The sequence below is a fragment of the Salmo trutta genome, chromosome 14, assembly GCF_901001165.1.
Source record: "Salmo trutta chromosome 14, fSalTru1.1, whole genome shotgun sequence".
Taxonomy (NCBI): Eukaryota; Metazoa; Chordata; class Actinopteri; order Salmoniformes; family Salmonidae; genus Salmo; species Salmo trutta.
Genome location: NC_042970.1, coordinates 63510106 through 63527731, shown reverse-complemented (window position 1 = coordinate 63527731; position 17626 = coordinate 63510106). Strand labels below are relative to the sequence as shown.

The 17626-nt window shown below is 44.0% G+C and overlaps 1 protein-coding gene across 3 annotated transcripts in view; it reads left to right on the top strand.

Moving 5' to 3' along the window:
* Positions 1–17626, top strand: part of LOC115208609 (protein kinase C alpha type) — a 214987-nt gene that overhangs the window by 75753 nt on the left and 121608 nt on the right. For all 3 annotated transcript variants that reach the window (XM_029776804.1, XM_029776803.1, XM_029776805.1), the window contains exon 3: positions 5639–5721. In XM_029776804.1, the coding sequence (XP_029632664.1) occupies positions 5639–5721 (83 nt within the window). The remainder of the gene's footprint in view (positions 1–5638; positions 5722–17626) is intronic.

Here is a 17626-nt window from a genome sequence, read left to right as displayed (position 1 = left end):
AGGAGTAGATTTGGGGAAATATTGCCACCCTTTCCACTTCTGAATCTGTGAGTTTATGATATTATTCTAACCTGACCGCTGACAGCCTTCATCGTCATATTATTATTATTATTATTATTATTCCCATCATTATTATCCTTACTTTCATCATAATCATTATTATCACCATTATCATTTGTATCGTTATCGTTGCTATGGTGATCATAATCGTCGTCATTGTCATAATGGTAATGGTTTCGCCGTGTTGCAATGCAAATTATTACAGATAATAGACAGTTGAGGCCATAATACGCACCACACGAAATAAAATAAAACCGATTTGAATCTCTTAGAATTACTGTATGATTTGAAAACGATTATTAGGTCCATCAGCGTTTTGGTAGTGTCCTTATTTATGGCCTCTCGGGTTGGTTTATGATGAAAGCAGCATTCTACCAATGTCGCTTCCCTCCTATCCCCTGTCTCCTCCACCCACCCTCTGACTATCCATGTCTGGGTCGAAGTTGATTCACTGCCACATCGATTGGAGGTTGTCTCCAGACTCCCTTTCTCCCTGGTGTGGTGACTGACTGTCCTGCTCCCCTATCCTTGACTTCTCCTCAGTCTCTTTGGCGTGACATGGAAGACCTGACACAGTCAGGTTAGAGGCAGGGCGCTCTGCTTTTCAACACGTTCTCATGTTCGCCTCTCAAGAGCACTTCACACACTGAGACATACAGAAGTGACTATCAGGCCTTCAGCTGGAGTTCAGTAGACTTGTATTTGGAGGCTCAACTCACCATTAGAACCAGCACTTTTGTGCAATTTAAAGGGTGGTTATTGTAAATCAATATAATTATTGCAATTATGCTTGTTATGGTCAAACTCACCCAATGTTCTAACTGAAAGTACATAGACAAAAAAGAAAAAACATGCCGCCTCGTGCCGGCAGTTTTCAACAAACCTATGTTTTCGTTTTCATGTTCCTCATACGCAGTTAACTGTTCTAAACAGTCAATTATCCTTTCAACGAGTTTTACAGTAATCCCACGATTATTTAGCAAAAGCCGGTAAGTGCGTGCCTGTTTATGCTTTGCGCTAAAAGAAACAGTGGCGTGACTGAGCCGGAGTGACGTTGAACAGCCTGCTGTTAGAGCCAGCCATTGGATGCCTTGCTTGCCGCAGGTCGACTCTAAAACCCTCGCCCCTCGCAATCGTATTATTCTGACACATACTTCATAATCAAGTCAATGCGCTGATGTCTACATATCTTGATCACTTATTCCAGATCCAAAGCACATTTCCATTCTCGAATCCATCTCAATTCCACAGCACTGAATGACAGAAACGAACGTCTCTGAATTGCAACCTTCCGCCATAACATTAGCATGGGCATGGTTTGTTTGGAGTCAGGATCCATTGCATGGAAAGAGAGACATTATCATTCAGATAATTATCCCCTTGTTCTGCTGTCGGAGGGGTATTTGAAGATGTAATAAGTATTTATTGTAAAATCCACATTACATTGTGGCCCCTCCATAATTGATGATAATGAGATCACAGCGAGACCCTTCATTAAAAGTTAACATGACATTTTCTCTCTGCTCTTCTAATGCCGTTTTCACCGGCTCATTTACTTCTCCTTCTCCCTGAGAAAGCAAAGCCTTATGAAACCTCACCAAGTCGTTCAAAGTCTTGCTATCTTTTTGAGTCCATTATTTCTGATCTAGGTACAGCCTAAAAGTGATCAGTCTACAGTTGTTAAAGGGATAGTTCATGTTGGTTTCCTTACCCTGTAAGCAGTCCATGGACAAGGTTTGAAAACAATCCATGCTTTGGTTAAAAACTTCTTCGGGATCAGTGTCCTATCCACAGGACAGTTGAGCTAATGTAGGCTAATGCGATTAGCATGAGGTTGTAAGTAACAAGAACATTTCCCAGGACATAGACATATCTGATATTGGCAGAAAGCTCAAATTCCTATTAATCTAACTGCACTGTCCACTTTACAGTAGCCATTACAGTGAAAGAATAACTTGCTATTGTTTGAGTAGAGTGCACAGTTTTGAACATGAAAAGTTCTTAATAAACCAATTAGGCACATTTGGGCAGTCTTGATACAATATTTTCAACAGAAATGCAATGGTTCATTGGATCAGTCTAAAACGTTGCACATACACTGCTGCCATCTAGTGGCCAAAATCGGAATTGAACCCGGGCTGGAATAATACATTATGGCCTTTCTCTTGCATTTCAAAGATGATGGTACAAAAACCATACAAAAGAACGGTTGTTTTTTTTCCCTTTTTATTATCTTTTACCAGATCTATTGTGTTATATTCTCCTACATTCCTTTCACATTTCCACAAACTCCAGTGTTTCCATTGAAATGGTACCAAGAATATGCATATCCTTGCTTCAGGGTCAGAGTTACAGGCAGTTAGATTTGGGTATGTCATTTTAGGCGAAGTTTTAAGTTTCCTTGGCACTGTTTCCAAATGCTCAAAATTATAATATGACTCCCATTCAAGTTACAATTCAGATGTAAGCATTTTTCACGCATCATGTTCAAATCATCTATAAGTGACTTTGTTGAGCTTCACAACCAATTTGAGATACTTTTGGGTTTGGATATGTTGTACAAAACATGCTAATAACGCTACCAGGACTTGGATGGGATTTGTGCCACAAATGCTAAAACGTTAGCATTTGGAAACAGTGCCAGGGAAATAAACCCAAAGCATGACTTGCTGTCATACCTTGTCCATAAACTGCTTACAGGGTAAGGAAACCAATGTGTCATTTTATAATTTGGTTGAACTATCGCTTTAACTGTACTTCTTGTTCTGATCCAAGTGCAGTTGTGCAAATCCACCACTTTGTCCGCATTGCTCCGGATCCAGGAACTGTACAGTGATTCACAGCCATTGACAGTTTCACTGATCCAAGTACAGCCATTGCATGCTCAGCTCATCCCATCTCATAGAATCGTGAAACCCTGATTAATAAGGTCCTGCTATTAGCTTTTAATCATCACTCAATACAGTCCCCCTGTATTTACAAGTCTACAAAATGGATCGCATTAACCTATGGCAACAGTGCAGTTGCAATAAGGCTTGTCTGTTCTTTAGTCCCCTGATGAGACTGTTGCTCCAAAATGGCGGTGGTGATGGATGAGTGGTGAAGCCCTACAGTAAGTGCTCCTTTCGGCCTGTAGGAGAACAGTGGATGTAGTTTCACTGGCAGATAGCCCCTCTAATAAGGCCACCAGGGCCTGTATCCATGGAGATGCAGCCGTAACCTCTTCAGCCTTCTGCCCTTTGACCTTTCTCTTTCAACCACTAGCGAGGAAAGTCTCATAAAGAAACAATCACTTCAGGGCAGGTTGTAGGTTGGGTCGTGCTTTTTTGCCGTCTTAGCTGAACAGCAATGTTCCCTATTGTTCAGAATGACCCAATTTCTTCTGGAACAGCAGGTTCCACTAAAGTTGTCCTAAAAATACATAAAATAAAGGCACTTCTCAGAGCAGTTTGGGAGCACCAAAATAGAATAGACATCCACTGAACTGCTGCGAGACTTTTGTCTGACTAATGTGTCTCATTATTATGGACGTATTTAATCCCTCAGAGAGACCATAGTTCACCTCTTCCTCCGCATTTATTAGAGATTACAGACCGCTGTATATCTCTCTGACTGCTGGCACCTGACAGTGCACTGTCTTCCTTCTCGGCCTCACAGCAAGTTGTGCCACGCAAATGAAAGTTGTCTACCTCCTGTATATCATTACGTGACGTGATTCAGAAACCAAATAATTGTGAATAAGGGATAGAATTTGAGCGATCATTTTTATTGCCCGTTGGTTTGTTACTGACTGTTTACTCGCTTATAGCACTCTGTGGCGTCATGTGGCAGTTCGTAATGATCTGGATGCTTCAGACCATTTGCCGGCTATACTGCAGGTTTATGGAAGTTATTGATCATTTGGATTTACGGTGTGACGGCTTTCATATGGGTGGCTGTGGTAATATAAGTTATGGGTTGTGGTCTCGCGGGGGTGTTGACAAGCCAGTATCTCAGGGGTGGGAGGTGGAGAGATGGGACAGGGTTGTTGATATTGATTTGGCCATCATTAATGTTAACATGAGACATTGGCCTTGATGCTTACTTTGTTTCAGCCAGATCAGACTTCCTGAATAAATGTAGGCCTGGCCGATACTCCGCCAGGCTGGTTCTGTTGATCAGTAGGCCTATTTGTTGGTTTGAAAGCTAAAAGAAGCCTAGCTTTGAGTGGGCACGTTGCACCATTTTACTTAGAAGTTTGTGAAAATTGTTACTACAGAAATGGTGATAATGGTGTAAAAACCTCTTTAGTACGTTGCTACCCACCCTCTCACCATTTGCTACTATAACGTAACCTACATATTGAGTAATTGGGTCATGAAAAGGTCAAAGGGCTAACAATTACTAGTGGTAGCTGTTAACTGCGGTGCATCTCTGAACATCAATGCTATTGATCTACAGTGGTATCATTTAGTATAGAGCGAACAACATTTAGTATAGAGCGAACAACATTTATTTTTTATTTTCCCATGAAATATGGGACCAGCACTGTACATGTTGCATTTATATTTTTGTTCAGTATACTATAGTTCGGAGAGAGGGAAAGAGATAGACGGAGACAAAAGGTATAGCTACAATTCTGAGAGATCTATAGGCACAGCCAGCAATCTGTAGCCAAGCTAAAAGACAGAGCCATCAGAGACTATCTATTATTCAAGCAACCAATACACTCAGCTCCACCACCACTATTATCCCCCAGTGTCTGAGCTCAGCTCGGTTTCCAATGTGGCGCTAGTGTAGCCAAACACTGGGTGTACTCAATGAGGCTGTGAGAATGCGGAGCTCTGTGCCGTGCCGTTGTGTGTGTTTGTGTGTGTTTGTGTGTGCCTGTACGGCCTGCGAGACAGTGAGGAGGTAGTGGTACAGTACTTTGGCTGCCGTAGGCTGTACAAGCCATCTGGAGAGATGATTAGCCACACATTGTTTTTTCCCCCCTCTGCTCTTAGTGGTGTCTGTTCTATGTCTTGCAAGACTTCAGGCTAATTTAGATCTGCTAAAGCTACGATACAGGAAAACAAATCAAGTTGACTCACTCTTCTCTCTCTCTCTCTCTCTCTCTCTCTCTCTCTCCCTCTCTCTCTCTCCCTCTCTCTCTCTCTCTCTCTCTCTCTCTCTCTCTCTCTCTCTCTCTCTCTCTCTCTCTCTCTCTCTCTCTCTCTCTCTCTCTCTCTCTCTCTCTCTCTCTCTCTCTCTCTCTCTCTCTCTCTCTCTCTCTCTCTCTCTCTCTCTCTCTCTCTCTCTCTGTCTCTCTCGCTCTCTCTCTCGCTCTCTCTCTCGCTCTCTCTCTCGCTCTCTCTCTCGCTCTCTCTCTCGCTCTCTCTCTCGCTCTCTCTCTCGCTCTCTGTCTCGCTCTCTCTGTCTCGCTCTCTCTCTCTCGCTCTCTCTCTCTCTCGCTCTCTCTCTCTCTCGCTCTCTCTCTCTCGCGCTCTCTCTCTCTCTCGCTCTCTCTCTCTCTCGCTCTCTCTCTCTCTCGCTCTCTCTCTCTCTCGCTCTCTCTGTCTCTCTCTCTCTCTCTCTCTCTGTCTCTCTCTCTCTGCAGTTTGCTGTTTCGTGGTCCACAAGAGGTGCCATGAGTTTGTCACGTTCTCTTGCCCCGGTGCGGATAAGGGTCCCGACACAGACGTAAGTAGCCGTACCCCACCCTCTACCCCTCATGTTCTCACCGCCTCTCCACTCTTAGTGTCCCTAAGCTTCTGTCAATGTACCCCTCCCAAAATGCACCCCTAGCGAAAGGGGGCACCGCCAAGGCACATCTCTTCTAAGCCTGCGTCCCAAATGGCACCCTATTACCATATAGTGTATGAATATGTTGGTATAGGGTGCCTTTTGGGACGCGGGTTAAGTGTATGGTTACTCTCAAAGTGACAGCCTTGCAGGACGGACCGAACGTCCTTGTCTCGTTGACCGGGGCTGAGCATTAAGGAAGAAGAATGAGTCTGCTCCTTGTCTGACAGGAGATCATTGTGTGTGGAGGCCCAGAGCTGTTCTATCGTACATCACCTTGCTCTGTGTATTGGGAGGCCAGTCAGGCTAGTTTTTTTGGCTTGAAGTTGTAGGAATTGAATTTCGGCAGAGTTCTTTGGTTTGGTATCATAAAGAAGTTGGCTCTGTACTCTACTTTCAAACACCTGACAAGAACTTTCCATTTGAAACGGAAAACAAAATGGACAAGTCCAGGTGGTCCCTTCCTGTTTCAGTGTGTCTTTTTTTTCTTCTCAATTTGATGCCTAATGAACGCAACCGGTCACTTCAAGTTCAGTGACTTTGGACACTGCTTTAATCTCTCACTCTGGCAGGAAGTCGGATAATGAACAGGGCTCTCTGGATGAATCATACCAACTGATGGCCAGCTTACCTCGTTTCACCTCAATATACCTAATTTTATCTTCTGAGGGGTCACTTTGTCCCAGTCATTATATCACTCGAGGACACTTCCAGGTCCGTTCCGAAGTGTACACTCGTTTACCACCTGTTAAGAGCCGGAACATGGGGAGATCCGCCACGATTTAAGACTTTTGACTGGCTCCAGTAGTCTAACTAAATGACAACCCACACCAGTGTCATACCTGGCACTCTTGACATCACATGAAAATATATTACATTCACTTTCAGCATCTGTGTTGAATTATTTGGGGCATACATCTCTCCTGAATAAATCTTACTTGGATCACCACTTAGATTCCCTAGCAGTGGATGAAGAGTGACTCCTAGTACTTTCCTCTGTGGGAGTGTGGCTTCCTAGCACATTAGGTGTGAAGGTACACTAGCCTGGCCTAGCAGCACAGCTCTGACTGTTTGCATCCCAAAACACATCCTATTCCCTATAGAGTGCACTAGCTTTGACCAGAGCCCTGGTCCAAAATAGTGCTCTATATAGGCAATATGATGCCATTTGGGACTCAACTTCTTTCTCCCTCATGGCGTTCTCCGGGTGGCCCCGTAACTGGAGATGTGTCATTCAAGCTCCTCAACCGTCCGCTGCCTTTAATAGAACGCCCCGCGGCTGACACGCATGCTCTAAAGAAAGTAGTACGTGAACATGTGTCAAACTCATTCCACGGAGGGCTGAGTGTCTGTGGGATTTCACTCCTCCCTTGTACTTGATTGATGAGTTAAGGCCACTAATTAGTAAGGAACTCCCCTCACTTGGTTGTCTAGGTCTTCATTAAAAGGCAAAAACAAAAAGCAGCAGACACTAGGCCAGCGTCTCCCAAACTCGGTCCTCGGGAACCCTAACGTGCTGACCACACCGGTCGCGTGGCATGGCGTGGCACGCGCCAACGAGCGTCTGCGTTGCCAGGTGCTAAAATAGAAGTTGATTCTATTTGTGACACAGAATGCGCTGCAAGTCCTGCCTCTCCCATCTCTTCATTCGTTTTTAGAAGCATATACCCATGTGCCATCTCCTCATTGATTTTTAGGAACATATGCCCACGTGGGTGATTGAAAGATGAACTGAGGTCGGTTGTGGTAATGCACCTTATTATGAAAGTTAGTTGCCAATCGCCATATAAAGTCCAAAGAAGAAAAAGAAGCCTGGAAGGAGGAGCGATGACTAGAAACAATTCGGTTGACCATTTTATGTGTGGATTAATTGTCGGAGTAGAGGACCTTGTGCATTTCAGGTAAAATAACAACCCACTGTTTATATCCCAGGACAAATTAGCTAGCAACAGCAAGCTAAATTGCCATAAATGTTTAATGCTTTTCGACCTGTCCCCAAATAAATATAATTGGTACAGAGTCTGTTTTGACATTTCAACCTGCGTGTCATGATCGCGTTTGGACAAAATTATTTTGCGCACGATGGCGCATGTGCGCATCCGGTTTGGGCATGGTGTAACACAGCTGATTCAGATGATCAAAGCTTGATGATCAGTTGATTATTTGAATCAGCTGTGGAGTGCTAAGGCAAAAAACAAAACATGCACCCCTTTTGGATCCCAAGAACCGAGCTCGGGAGACCCTGCGCTAGGCCGTCCATGGAATGAGTTTGACACCCCTGTGCTAAGGGATTTTCTTCGCTAGTGGGGCTTGGAGGGGTTATAATAATAAGGGCAGCAGGTAACTGCCCATTTTGTCAGCATTCCAAATATATGTTCATGTCAATTATAGTAATCCAACTTTATGGATTTATTAGGGCAGAAGTTGTCATTAGGCACAGATCTAGGACCAGCTTACCAACCCCCAGACTTAAACTTGTGAAGAACATAGGATGCCCTAGATCTGAAGTCACTATCAGATATGTTATTAGCAAATCAGTCATCTGTGGCCACATTTCTCAGCATTACAGTAACAGATGGTTGAGTTACATAATGTAAGAAAAGCACTGTTCCTACTGAAAAGTCTCTGGTTCATGGGCTTACAGAATGCATCAGAACAAAAAGTGTGCGTTGTTCTTTTGAGTCTGCTAATGTAGCCATAATGACTACTGCGAGCTAACGTTAGCCTCGCGAAATGCCCACATCTTAATCATTTAGCCCATTCCACATGGGATACGCATCCCAAATGGCACCCCATTGCCTATATAGTGCACTACTTTTGAACAGGGCCCATTTAGTACACTATATAGGCAATAGGGTGCCATTTGGGACGCAGTGAGGTTGTACAATGTGAATTGCCCAGCCGGGATAGATTCACTGCACATGTTAGCGTATGTGCAGTTTTCCCTAGCAACCTAATTGCTAGGTGGGCAGAATCCAAAATAAAGGGTGAATAATAGGAGCATAAACAATGGTTCTCTCTCAAATGGGACCCTGTTGCCTATATTGTACACTACTTTTCATAGGGCTCTGGTCAGAAGTACCAAATAAGGAATAGGGGGCCATTTGGGACCGTAACCCTGACTATGTCTAACTTAGGGCACTTCAGCAATATGGAAAAGCAAACATACTGAAGAATAGGTTCCTAAAGCAAAGTGTACTGTAAAGGTCTAATGATAAACTGTTGCGCTCGCGTCAAGCAATCTCCCAATACCACCCTTTCCACTTGAGCTATAGGGCTATGTTTTTCCGGAGGCACGGTGAGGGTTAATTGGCTAGATTAGTGCAGTTAACTGCTTCAAAATGGTTTCATTTGGCTTGGCTAGTATGTGTAGTGTTTTGCAGAACAAGCTTGGTTAATAATTAGGGCTGGGAATTGCCAGGAACCTAACAATATGATATCGCGATACTTATTTGGCGATATGATATATATTGCGATTCTCACGATTCTATATGTATTGCGATTCGAGACTGTGATTTTATTCGATGTTCCTAACATATTGCTCACCATATCTGCTGCAGAGAGACGAGAGAGAGCCATGAATAAAATAGATTTGATCAGTCATGGAAATACAATTGGTTTCATAATTGATAACAAAGTATGAAGGAAAAATACTGGAGTTTTGGTTCAGGTACAGCCAACTAGCACAAAAATAACATTGCAATATTGTCAAAGCGATACGCTATATCGTCAGAAATAATATCCCGATATATATAACTGTATCAATTTTTCCCCCATCACTATTAATAATGCATGGACTTCCTGGTCCCCCTACAGGGCCATGGAGATGAAACACAGATGTCTGCATTCCTAATGACACCCTTTTCCTTACATAGTGTACTACTTGGGTTAATACATAGGCTGTGTTTACTCAGGCAGACCAATTCTGATCTTTTTTTCACTAATTGGTATTTTGACCGATCAGATGTGAAAATATCTGATGTGATTGGTCGAACGAGCAATTAGTGGGAGAGAAAAAAATCTGAATTGGGATGCCTGTGTAAACGCAGCCATCGAGTCTTGGTCTAAAAACAGTGCACTATATAGGGAATAGGTTGTCATTTGGGATGCTGCCTGAGAGAGCCAGTGGCTGAGTCATGAAGGACCCATCCTTTCTCCCTCCCCAGTCTATGAACCCAGGAGCCTGAGTAGGCCCTGCCGCATGCCTGACGGTAAATGTAGCCTGCTAGCCGCCCATGTCTCTATGATGTAATCATGCCCGTCTCTGGCATACTCCAACCCCCCCCTCCTCCTTTTCACCCCTCGCCCCCTACGGAGTCGAATACCAGCGTGTGCTCTCAGTAGCACATGCCCCTGCGCTTGCATGCCAGACCACAGGAGGTTGGTGGCACCTTAATTGGGGAAGACGGGCTTGTTGTAATGGCTGGAGCGGAATTAGATGGAATGGTATCAAATACAACAAACGCATGGTTTCCATATGTTTGATGCCATTCCATGATGCCATGCCATTCCATCCTCCCCTCAGAAGCCTCCACTCGGTGTCAGACGTTCCAAAGAGAATGTGGCTCACACGCCGAGTGCTGGAAATTCGAAGCGACATTTTTGTGCTTAGCACACACTTTTTGTCTCGTTTTTTTTTTTAGTGTTGACATGTACAGCGGAGCAGAGGGTGCTGCTGTCCCTGCTTCTTTAGCCAAATGAAAACCCACGATATATCTCTCTCTCTCTCTCGCTTTCTCTTTCTCTTCTCTCTCTCTTTCTTTCTCCTCTTTCTCTCTCTTTCTCTCTCCTCTTTCTCTCTCTTTCTTTCTCTTATCTATTTATTTCTCTCTCTCAGCACAGTCATTGGCGCCTGCGCTGCTCCACTGGAGCTTCTGATAACTGTCACATAGAATTACATTCATGAATGAGACCCAGGCTAACTAGACTACAGCAGCCCCATTAATTCAGTGTGGCTGAGGAAGTTTGTGGGGGGGGGTCAACAAGCGTAATACATGTTGTTAATGAGGTTGCTTTAATGAGCCTCTTGTTTGAATCTTTTTGTTTTTTGAAAACTGCTTCCCAATTGGCTCCCTATTCCCTGTATAGTGCACTGCTTTTGACCAGGGGCTCTGTTTAAAAGTAGTGCACTATTTTGAAAATAGGTTGCCATTTTGGACACCACCAATGCCTCAATGCACAGGATGCGAGGCTGAATGCCTCTTTGTCCCTCCCACACAAATGAACGGTGTCAGATCATTGAGTCTGTATGGCTAATGAGGTTCCTCATACCACACAGAGCTAATTATTATGATCCACTGTCATGCAGGCTACTTGATCAAACGGCACTAAATGAAAGCGAGACGTTGAATGAACATGAGATATTACTCATTACTACCATCTGCTGATGTGGTGGGACTATAACCTATCAGTCATCATAGTTGTTATATACATGTATATATGGAGTGATCTGGTTATCCATTCCTGTATGTACAATGTTGTTAATAGATTACTTGTGAATGTGAATACTTTCAAAACAATGTTATTGAGCTAACGCTTATTTTCTCACTCAGAGCCGGTCCTGACCTCCCTGGGGCCCTAAGCAGAATTCTGCTAAGGGGCCCTCCTACCTGATCCGTGACCCATGTAAACCATTTGCCATTGCCACACAGTCACGCCTGACATCCCAGTGCTCACACTACAATCCTCCCTCCTTTAAAACAGTTTGCTCCGTCTGTCGGTCTAAGAATAAGTAGATATACTTATTCTATAAAACAGAATGAGGTATAAACAAAAAATATGTATTGAATCAAATATTGTCTGTAGTATCTTAAGATAAGTGAATATTAACATTAACATAAATAAGAAATTGTAGAAAATATAAAATAATAAAATATAGCACTGAGCTTTGGCTCTGCTGCCTGGTAATTAGTCCAGCCCTCACAATATTAAACAATTAGCTTTGTTTATACAATGTAAACATAAGTCTATGGCTGCAGCTATATGTCTCAAAATAGTACAATAAACCTTTGGCTGTTGTCTGGGCCTCAGAGAATCCAGTTTCCCGGTATGTAGTGAGGGGGCCCTTTTTCATTTGAGATTAAATTCACTGCGATATACAACTGCATTGATGCAGATTGGAGGAGCTTGTTCACCTTGTTTGTCATTGTCGCTATCTCACACAATACCACACAGCAAATCAAGAAGCGGTAGGATCCAACTTCCTCTGCAAGTGCTTGTGCCTCCACTTTGGCCACAGGATTGTTGATCGTCTGTCTGGCTTCCAGTAATGCCTCCCAAACCTCAGAAGCCTGATACCCGATTGCATGAACACTTTGGAGCCTACTCTCCCATCTCGTGTCACTAAATGAATTCACGGTTATTTTCACGGGTTTCTTCAAAACACTCCATCTTTGTGTGCCAGCTGAAAAGAAGGTGAAGAGCTTTGGCACATGCCCAAAAAACCCAGCTGCATCTCTTGAAGATTTGGCAGCATCTGCAATGACGAGGTTTAGAGTATGTGCTCCACATGGGACGAACACGGCTATGGGATTTTTCTGTTGAGCAGTCTGGCTTGTACTCCATGGTGCTTGCCCTTCATGTTGGCCCCATTGTCATAAGCTTGCCCTCTGCAATCTTCAAATGGAATCTTCAGCTTGTTCAGTTTATCTAAGATGACAGTGGACAGATTCAAACCGGTTGTAACCTCAACATTCACAAAGCCGAGGAAGTGCTCCTTGATCTCTGGCTTTCCCTTTAAAGCCACGCTTCTCAGAATAATGGCCATAATACTAGGTTTCTTTCAGCCAGAGACTGGGTGATACTTATAAAACGTGTAAGGAGATCCCGCCATCTCTTTCTTTCAGCCTCCAACATTGTCATTTGTATCTGGTCAAGAGTCTGTCCCCGACTTAGGCGAAGATCAAGTTCTCTCTGCTTAATCATATTGTTCGTGTGTTCAGGACTACCCTCACAGTGTTTCAGAATGGCGTTGATATTTGACCAGTCATTCACACCTTCCTTTATTATTTTGTAGTCTTTTATAGGAAAGAGCTTACAGGAAAAACAATACACAGCGTTGTGTTTCATAATGAAAGCCAGCTCCTGGTAATCTTTTCCCCATTTGACAGCTACAGGCCTTGTGTTTTTGGAAATCACTTGATGCTTTCATTTCAGCATTTCACAATCTCAGAGAAATAAGTAGTACTGCTGGTTTTTACACAGTGAAATGTAACAAATAACTACATTTTTAATAAAGAAATGTACAAATGATACATTTGTGGCATCAATATTTCTATACAGTAATATGAGATATGTATGTAAAACATTTTACATTTGACATTTTAGTAATTTAGTAGATGCTCTTATCCAGAGCGACTTACAGTTAGTGCGTTCACGTATCCCAGTCAAATATACTGGATATGAACATTCCATTAAAAAAAAAATACTGTAGCTAGCGTTTTGTAAGAAAAACTCACGTGAATGTACCCATAAGCAGATGTGAAACGTGTGGATATAGCTTTTTCGAAATAAACTCTTGATAGGTTGTTGAATGTGTGGCTCAGTTGGTAGAGCATGGCGCTTGCAACGCCAGAGTTGCGGGTTCCATTCCCACGGGGGACCGGTACAGAAAATGTAGAAACTCACTACTTGCTGTAAATCGCTCTGGATAACAGCCTCTGCTAAATGACTAAGATGTCAAATGTAAATATTTCCATAGGCTTTTATATATTGTATATGGAAACACTCGTGGCTGTTTAGTCATACATTTTCCTTTACTTCGTGAGAGTGAAATATGAAGTCATTAAAGCACAACTCATTCCTAAGAATGAATCATGCAAAGCCTGTAGCAGAAGTATGAAATGAATCTTCTATATTGTGATGTACTGTATATATGCGTATTATTTGCATTAAGCACAATGCTCCCCTCAACCTGCCAGATGTTGTTCTTCAATCACTGGTCCTAGAGACCCACAGGGCGTTTGAGCAGGGCAGGCTTTTATTCCAGCCCAGCACTAACACATTCCGTCACCTAATCACCGGGCTAGCACAAGAACCTGCACACCCCGTGGTTCTCTAGGACCAGGACTGAAGAACTGTGGGTTCCAACGACTGACCAGTCAGATGAGAAGAGAATAAGAGAATAAAATGAGAAGAGAAAATAAAAAATATATATTTTGTTGGTAGAGCATGGCGCTTGCAACGCAGCATAGAGGGTTCGATACCCGGCACTACCCATACATTGAACAAAAATGCACGCATGACTATAAAAGTCGCTTTGGATAAAAGTGTCTGCTTAATAGTATATTAGTGGTTAGATCATTGGGCCAGTAACCGGAAGGTTGCTGGATCGAATTGCCGAGCTGACGAGGTAAAAATCTGTCGTTCTGCCCCTGAGCAAGGCAGTTAATCCACTGCTCCCCGGGCGCCGAAGACGTGGGTGTCGATAAAGGCAGTCCTCCGCACCTCTCTGATTCAGAGGGGTTGAGTTAAATGCGGAAGACACATTTCAGTTGAATACATTCAGTTGGACAACTGACTAGGTAGCCCCCTTTCCCTTTTATTATTATTATAATAATAATAATAATAATAAGTAAGAAGAGGTGTATGGTGAAGAGAAGAGGGCGTGTGTAGTGTTCCCATGGCCCCTTTAAGCCAGGGGACAAGGGGTAAAAACAACAGTGTTTATTCTGTCTTATAAATGTTTATGGACTATGGCCCTGCATTCAGGTATGCCTCAACTATCTCTCCAGCTATTCTCAAGGGCTAAACAGGGTTCATTACAAATAATGAAACGCAACCAGACCTAGTGAACATGTTGTCGTCTACTTAAATATTTAGAATATTTTTGCTTTGCTGGTGAAAGGGCCACTTCGCGTAATGCCTGTCGATGAGTCTGGCAGCACATGTTTCAGTATAGTACGATCCTCTCAAGCTCTGTCAGGTTGGATGGGGAGCATCGCTGCACAGCTATTTTCAGGTCTCTCCAGAGATGTTCGATCAGGTTCAAGTCTGGGCTCTGGCTGGTCTGCTCAAGGACATTCAGAGTCTTGTCCCAAAGCCACTCCTGAATTGTCTTGGCTGTGTGCTTAGGGTCGTTGTCCTGTTGTAAGGTGAACCTTCGCCCCAGTCTGAGGTCCTGAGTGCTCTGGGGCAGATTTTCATCAAGGATCTCTCTGTACTTTGCTCCGTTCATCTTTCCCTTGATCCTGACTAATCTCCCAGTCCCTGCCGCTGAAAAACATCCCCACAGCATGATGCTGCCACCACCATGCTTCACCGTAGGGATGGTGCCAGGTTTCCTCCAGACGTGACGCTTGGCATTCTGGCCAAAGAGTTCAATCTGGTTTCATCAGACCAGAGAATCTTGTTTCTCATGGTCGTAGAGTCCTTTAGTTGCGTTTTGGCAAACTCCATGCGAGCTGTCATGTGCTTTTTACTGAGGAGTGGATTCTGTCTGGCCACTCTACCATAAAGGCCTGATTGGTGGAGTGCTGCAGAGAGGCCTGATTTGGTGGAGTGCTGCAGAGATGGTTGTCCTTCTGGAAGGTTCTCCCATCTCCACAGAGGAGCTCTGTCAGCGATCATCGGGTTCATGGTCACCTCCCTGACCAAGGCCCTTCTCCCCCGATTGCTCAGTTTGGAACCACCAAGCTCTAGGAAGAGTCTTGGTGGTTCCAAACTTCTTCCATTTTAGAATGATGGAGGCCACTGTGTTCTTGGGGACCTTCAATGCTGCAGAAATTTTTTGGTACACTTCCCCAGATCTGTGCCTCTACGTAATCCTGTCTCCGAGCTCTACGGACAATTCCTTCGACCTCATGGCTTGGTTTTTGCTCTGATATGCACTGTCAACTGTGGGAACTTATATAGACAGGTGTGTGTCTTTCCAAATCATGTCCAATCAATTGAATTTACCACAGGTGGACTCCAAGTTGTAGAAACATCTCAAGGATGATTAATGAAACAGGATCCACCTGAGCTCAATTTCGAGTCTCATAGCAAAGGGTCTGAATACTTATGTAATAAGGTATTTCTGGGTTTTTTATTTTGAAAAAATTAGCAAAAAAATCAATCTGTACTCGCTTTCATTATGCGGCATTGTGTGGAAATTGATGAGTATAATTTTTTTAATCCATTTTAGAATAAACCTGTGACATAAAATGTGGAAAAAGTCAAGGGGTCTGAATACTTTCCGAAGGCACTGTATTTGTGTTTAATCCCTTCCCTGTCTGTCAATAGATCAAATCAAAGGTTGCCTGAGAACTTGTCTCTATGATTGGGGTCATTCGCTCCCGACATGCACCTATACAAATAGAACCACTGCACAAAATGGCGTTCCCTTAAAGTACATAGCTGGGTGCATCTCAACAGCCTTACTTGACTTCCTCACCTCATCTTATTTCCTTCATCTGCGCTGATGTGGAACATTTGTTGTTCTGGTGAAAATATACCAGATAGACATCACCTATTCTCTGGGCTCAGATGGAGAGGAAGCCACTCTAGACTAGTGAGATGTGTCCTCCTCCCAGTCCTGAGTCATGGTGCTGGGATGTCATCTCGCTCCAGACCGTTGCGTTTCTGCCTCACTGCTGAGTGTTGCTCTGGTCCCCGCTGCCCGAGCCTGAACCTAATTGGGTGTATCCATGCTACATTGAGTTGATTAAAGTCATCGTGCATGTCTGGCACACACTCTCTCTCACACACACACACACACACACACACACACACACACACACACACACACACACACACACACACACACACACACACACACACACACACACACACACACAAGCTGAACACTGACGTGCACAGATGCACACACACACACTCACACTATTTCTCTCTCACAGTGAGGCTTGGGCGGATCTTGAGGATGTGGCTAATGTATATGGGGTCTGGCTGGCCTGTACTGCCTGGTTACCCCCTTAGTGCATCAGAGCAGTAAGACCCCGGTGGTAATGGGGCAGATTAGCTCTGGGACGAGACAGAAACACACACTCACACACATTCACTTTAGTAAGAACTCTGTAATGCAGTATCACTCCTCTCTCTGTTTAGCAGTGAGCTAGAAGAGCGTGGCGGCAGCACCGGAGCAGGACTTGGTGAAGGGAAGGTCTCCTAGGTTCTGTTTACCAACAGCTCCTCCAACTCCTAATGAGCACTAATGGACCTTGAGTCCGTCTCTCTAATGTCCTGTGACATGCCTGTCTGAGAGAACATTTGGGTATACGTCCCAAACAGCACCTTATTCCATAGTGCACTACTTTTGGTCAAAAGTAGTGCACTACTTTTGGTCAAAAGTAGTGCACCATATAGGGAGTAGGTTGTCACTTGGGACACAGACTTGGTTTCTGGAGCTTTGGTGAGGTCTGTGGATGCTAGGTTACACCGTAAAGCACTGAAGCACTTCCTGATGGAACACCCCCTGAGTGAAGTGGCTATGAATGGGTCTGCTGGCATGAAGCGTATCCCCCTTGTGTCCTGCCACCTAGGGCATCTGGTTCCTGGAGGTGTCAGCGGCGCTGCAGAACTTTTTAAAGCAGGTTGTTTTTTTCCCCCCCTGTGCTGGCTTGTGTCTTGGTTCCCACTGATCACACACACTTGTTTATGCATGCATACACACACATACATACATACACACACACACACACACACACACACACACACACACACACACACACACACACACACACACACACACACACACACACACACAGTGGGGCTCCGCTGGGACTTTTGGCCCTACCCACACTCTCTTGGGCATCATAATTGAACATTGCTGGAAGAGCAGGCTTGCGCTTTGATCAACTGTGGGTGA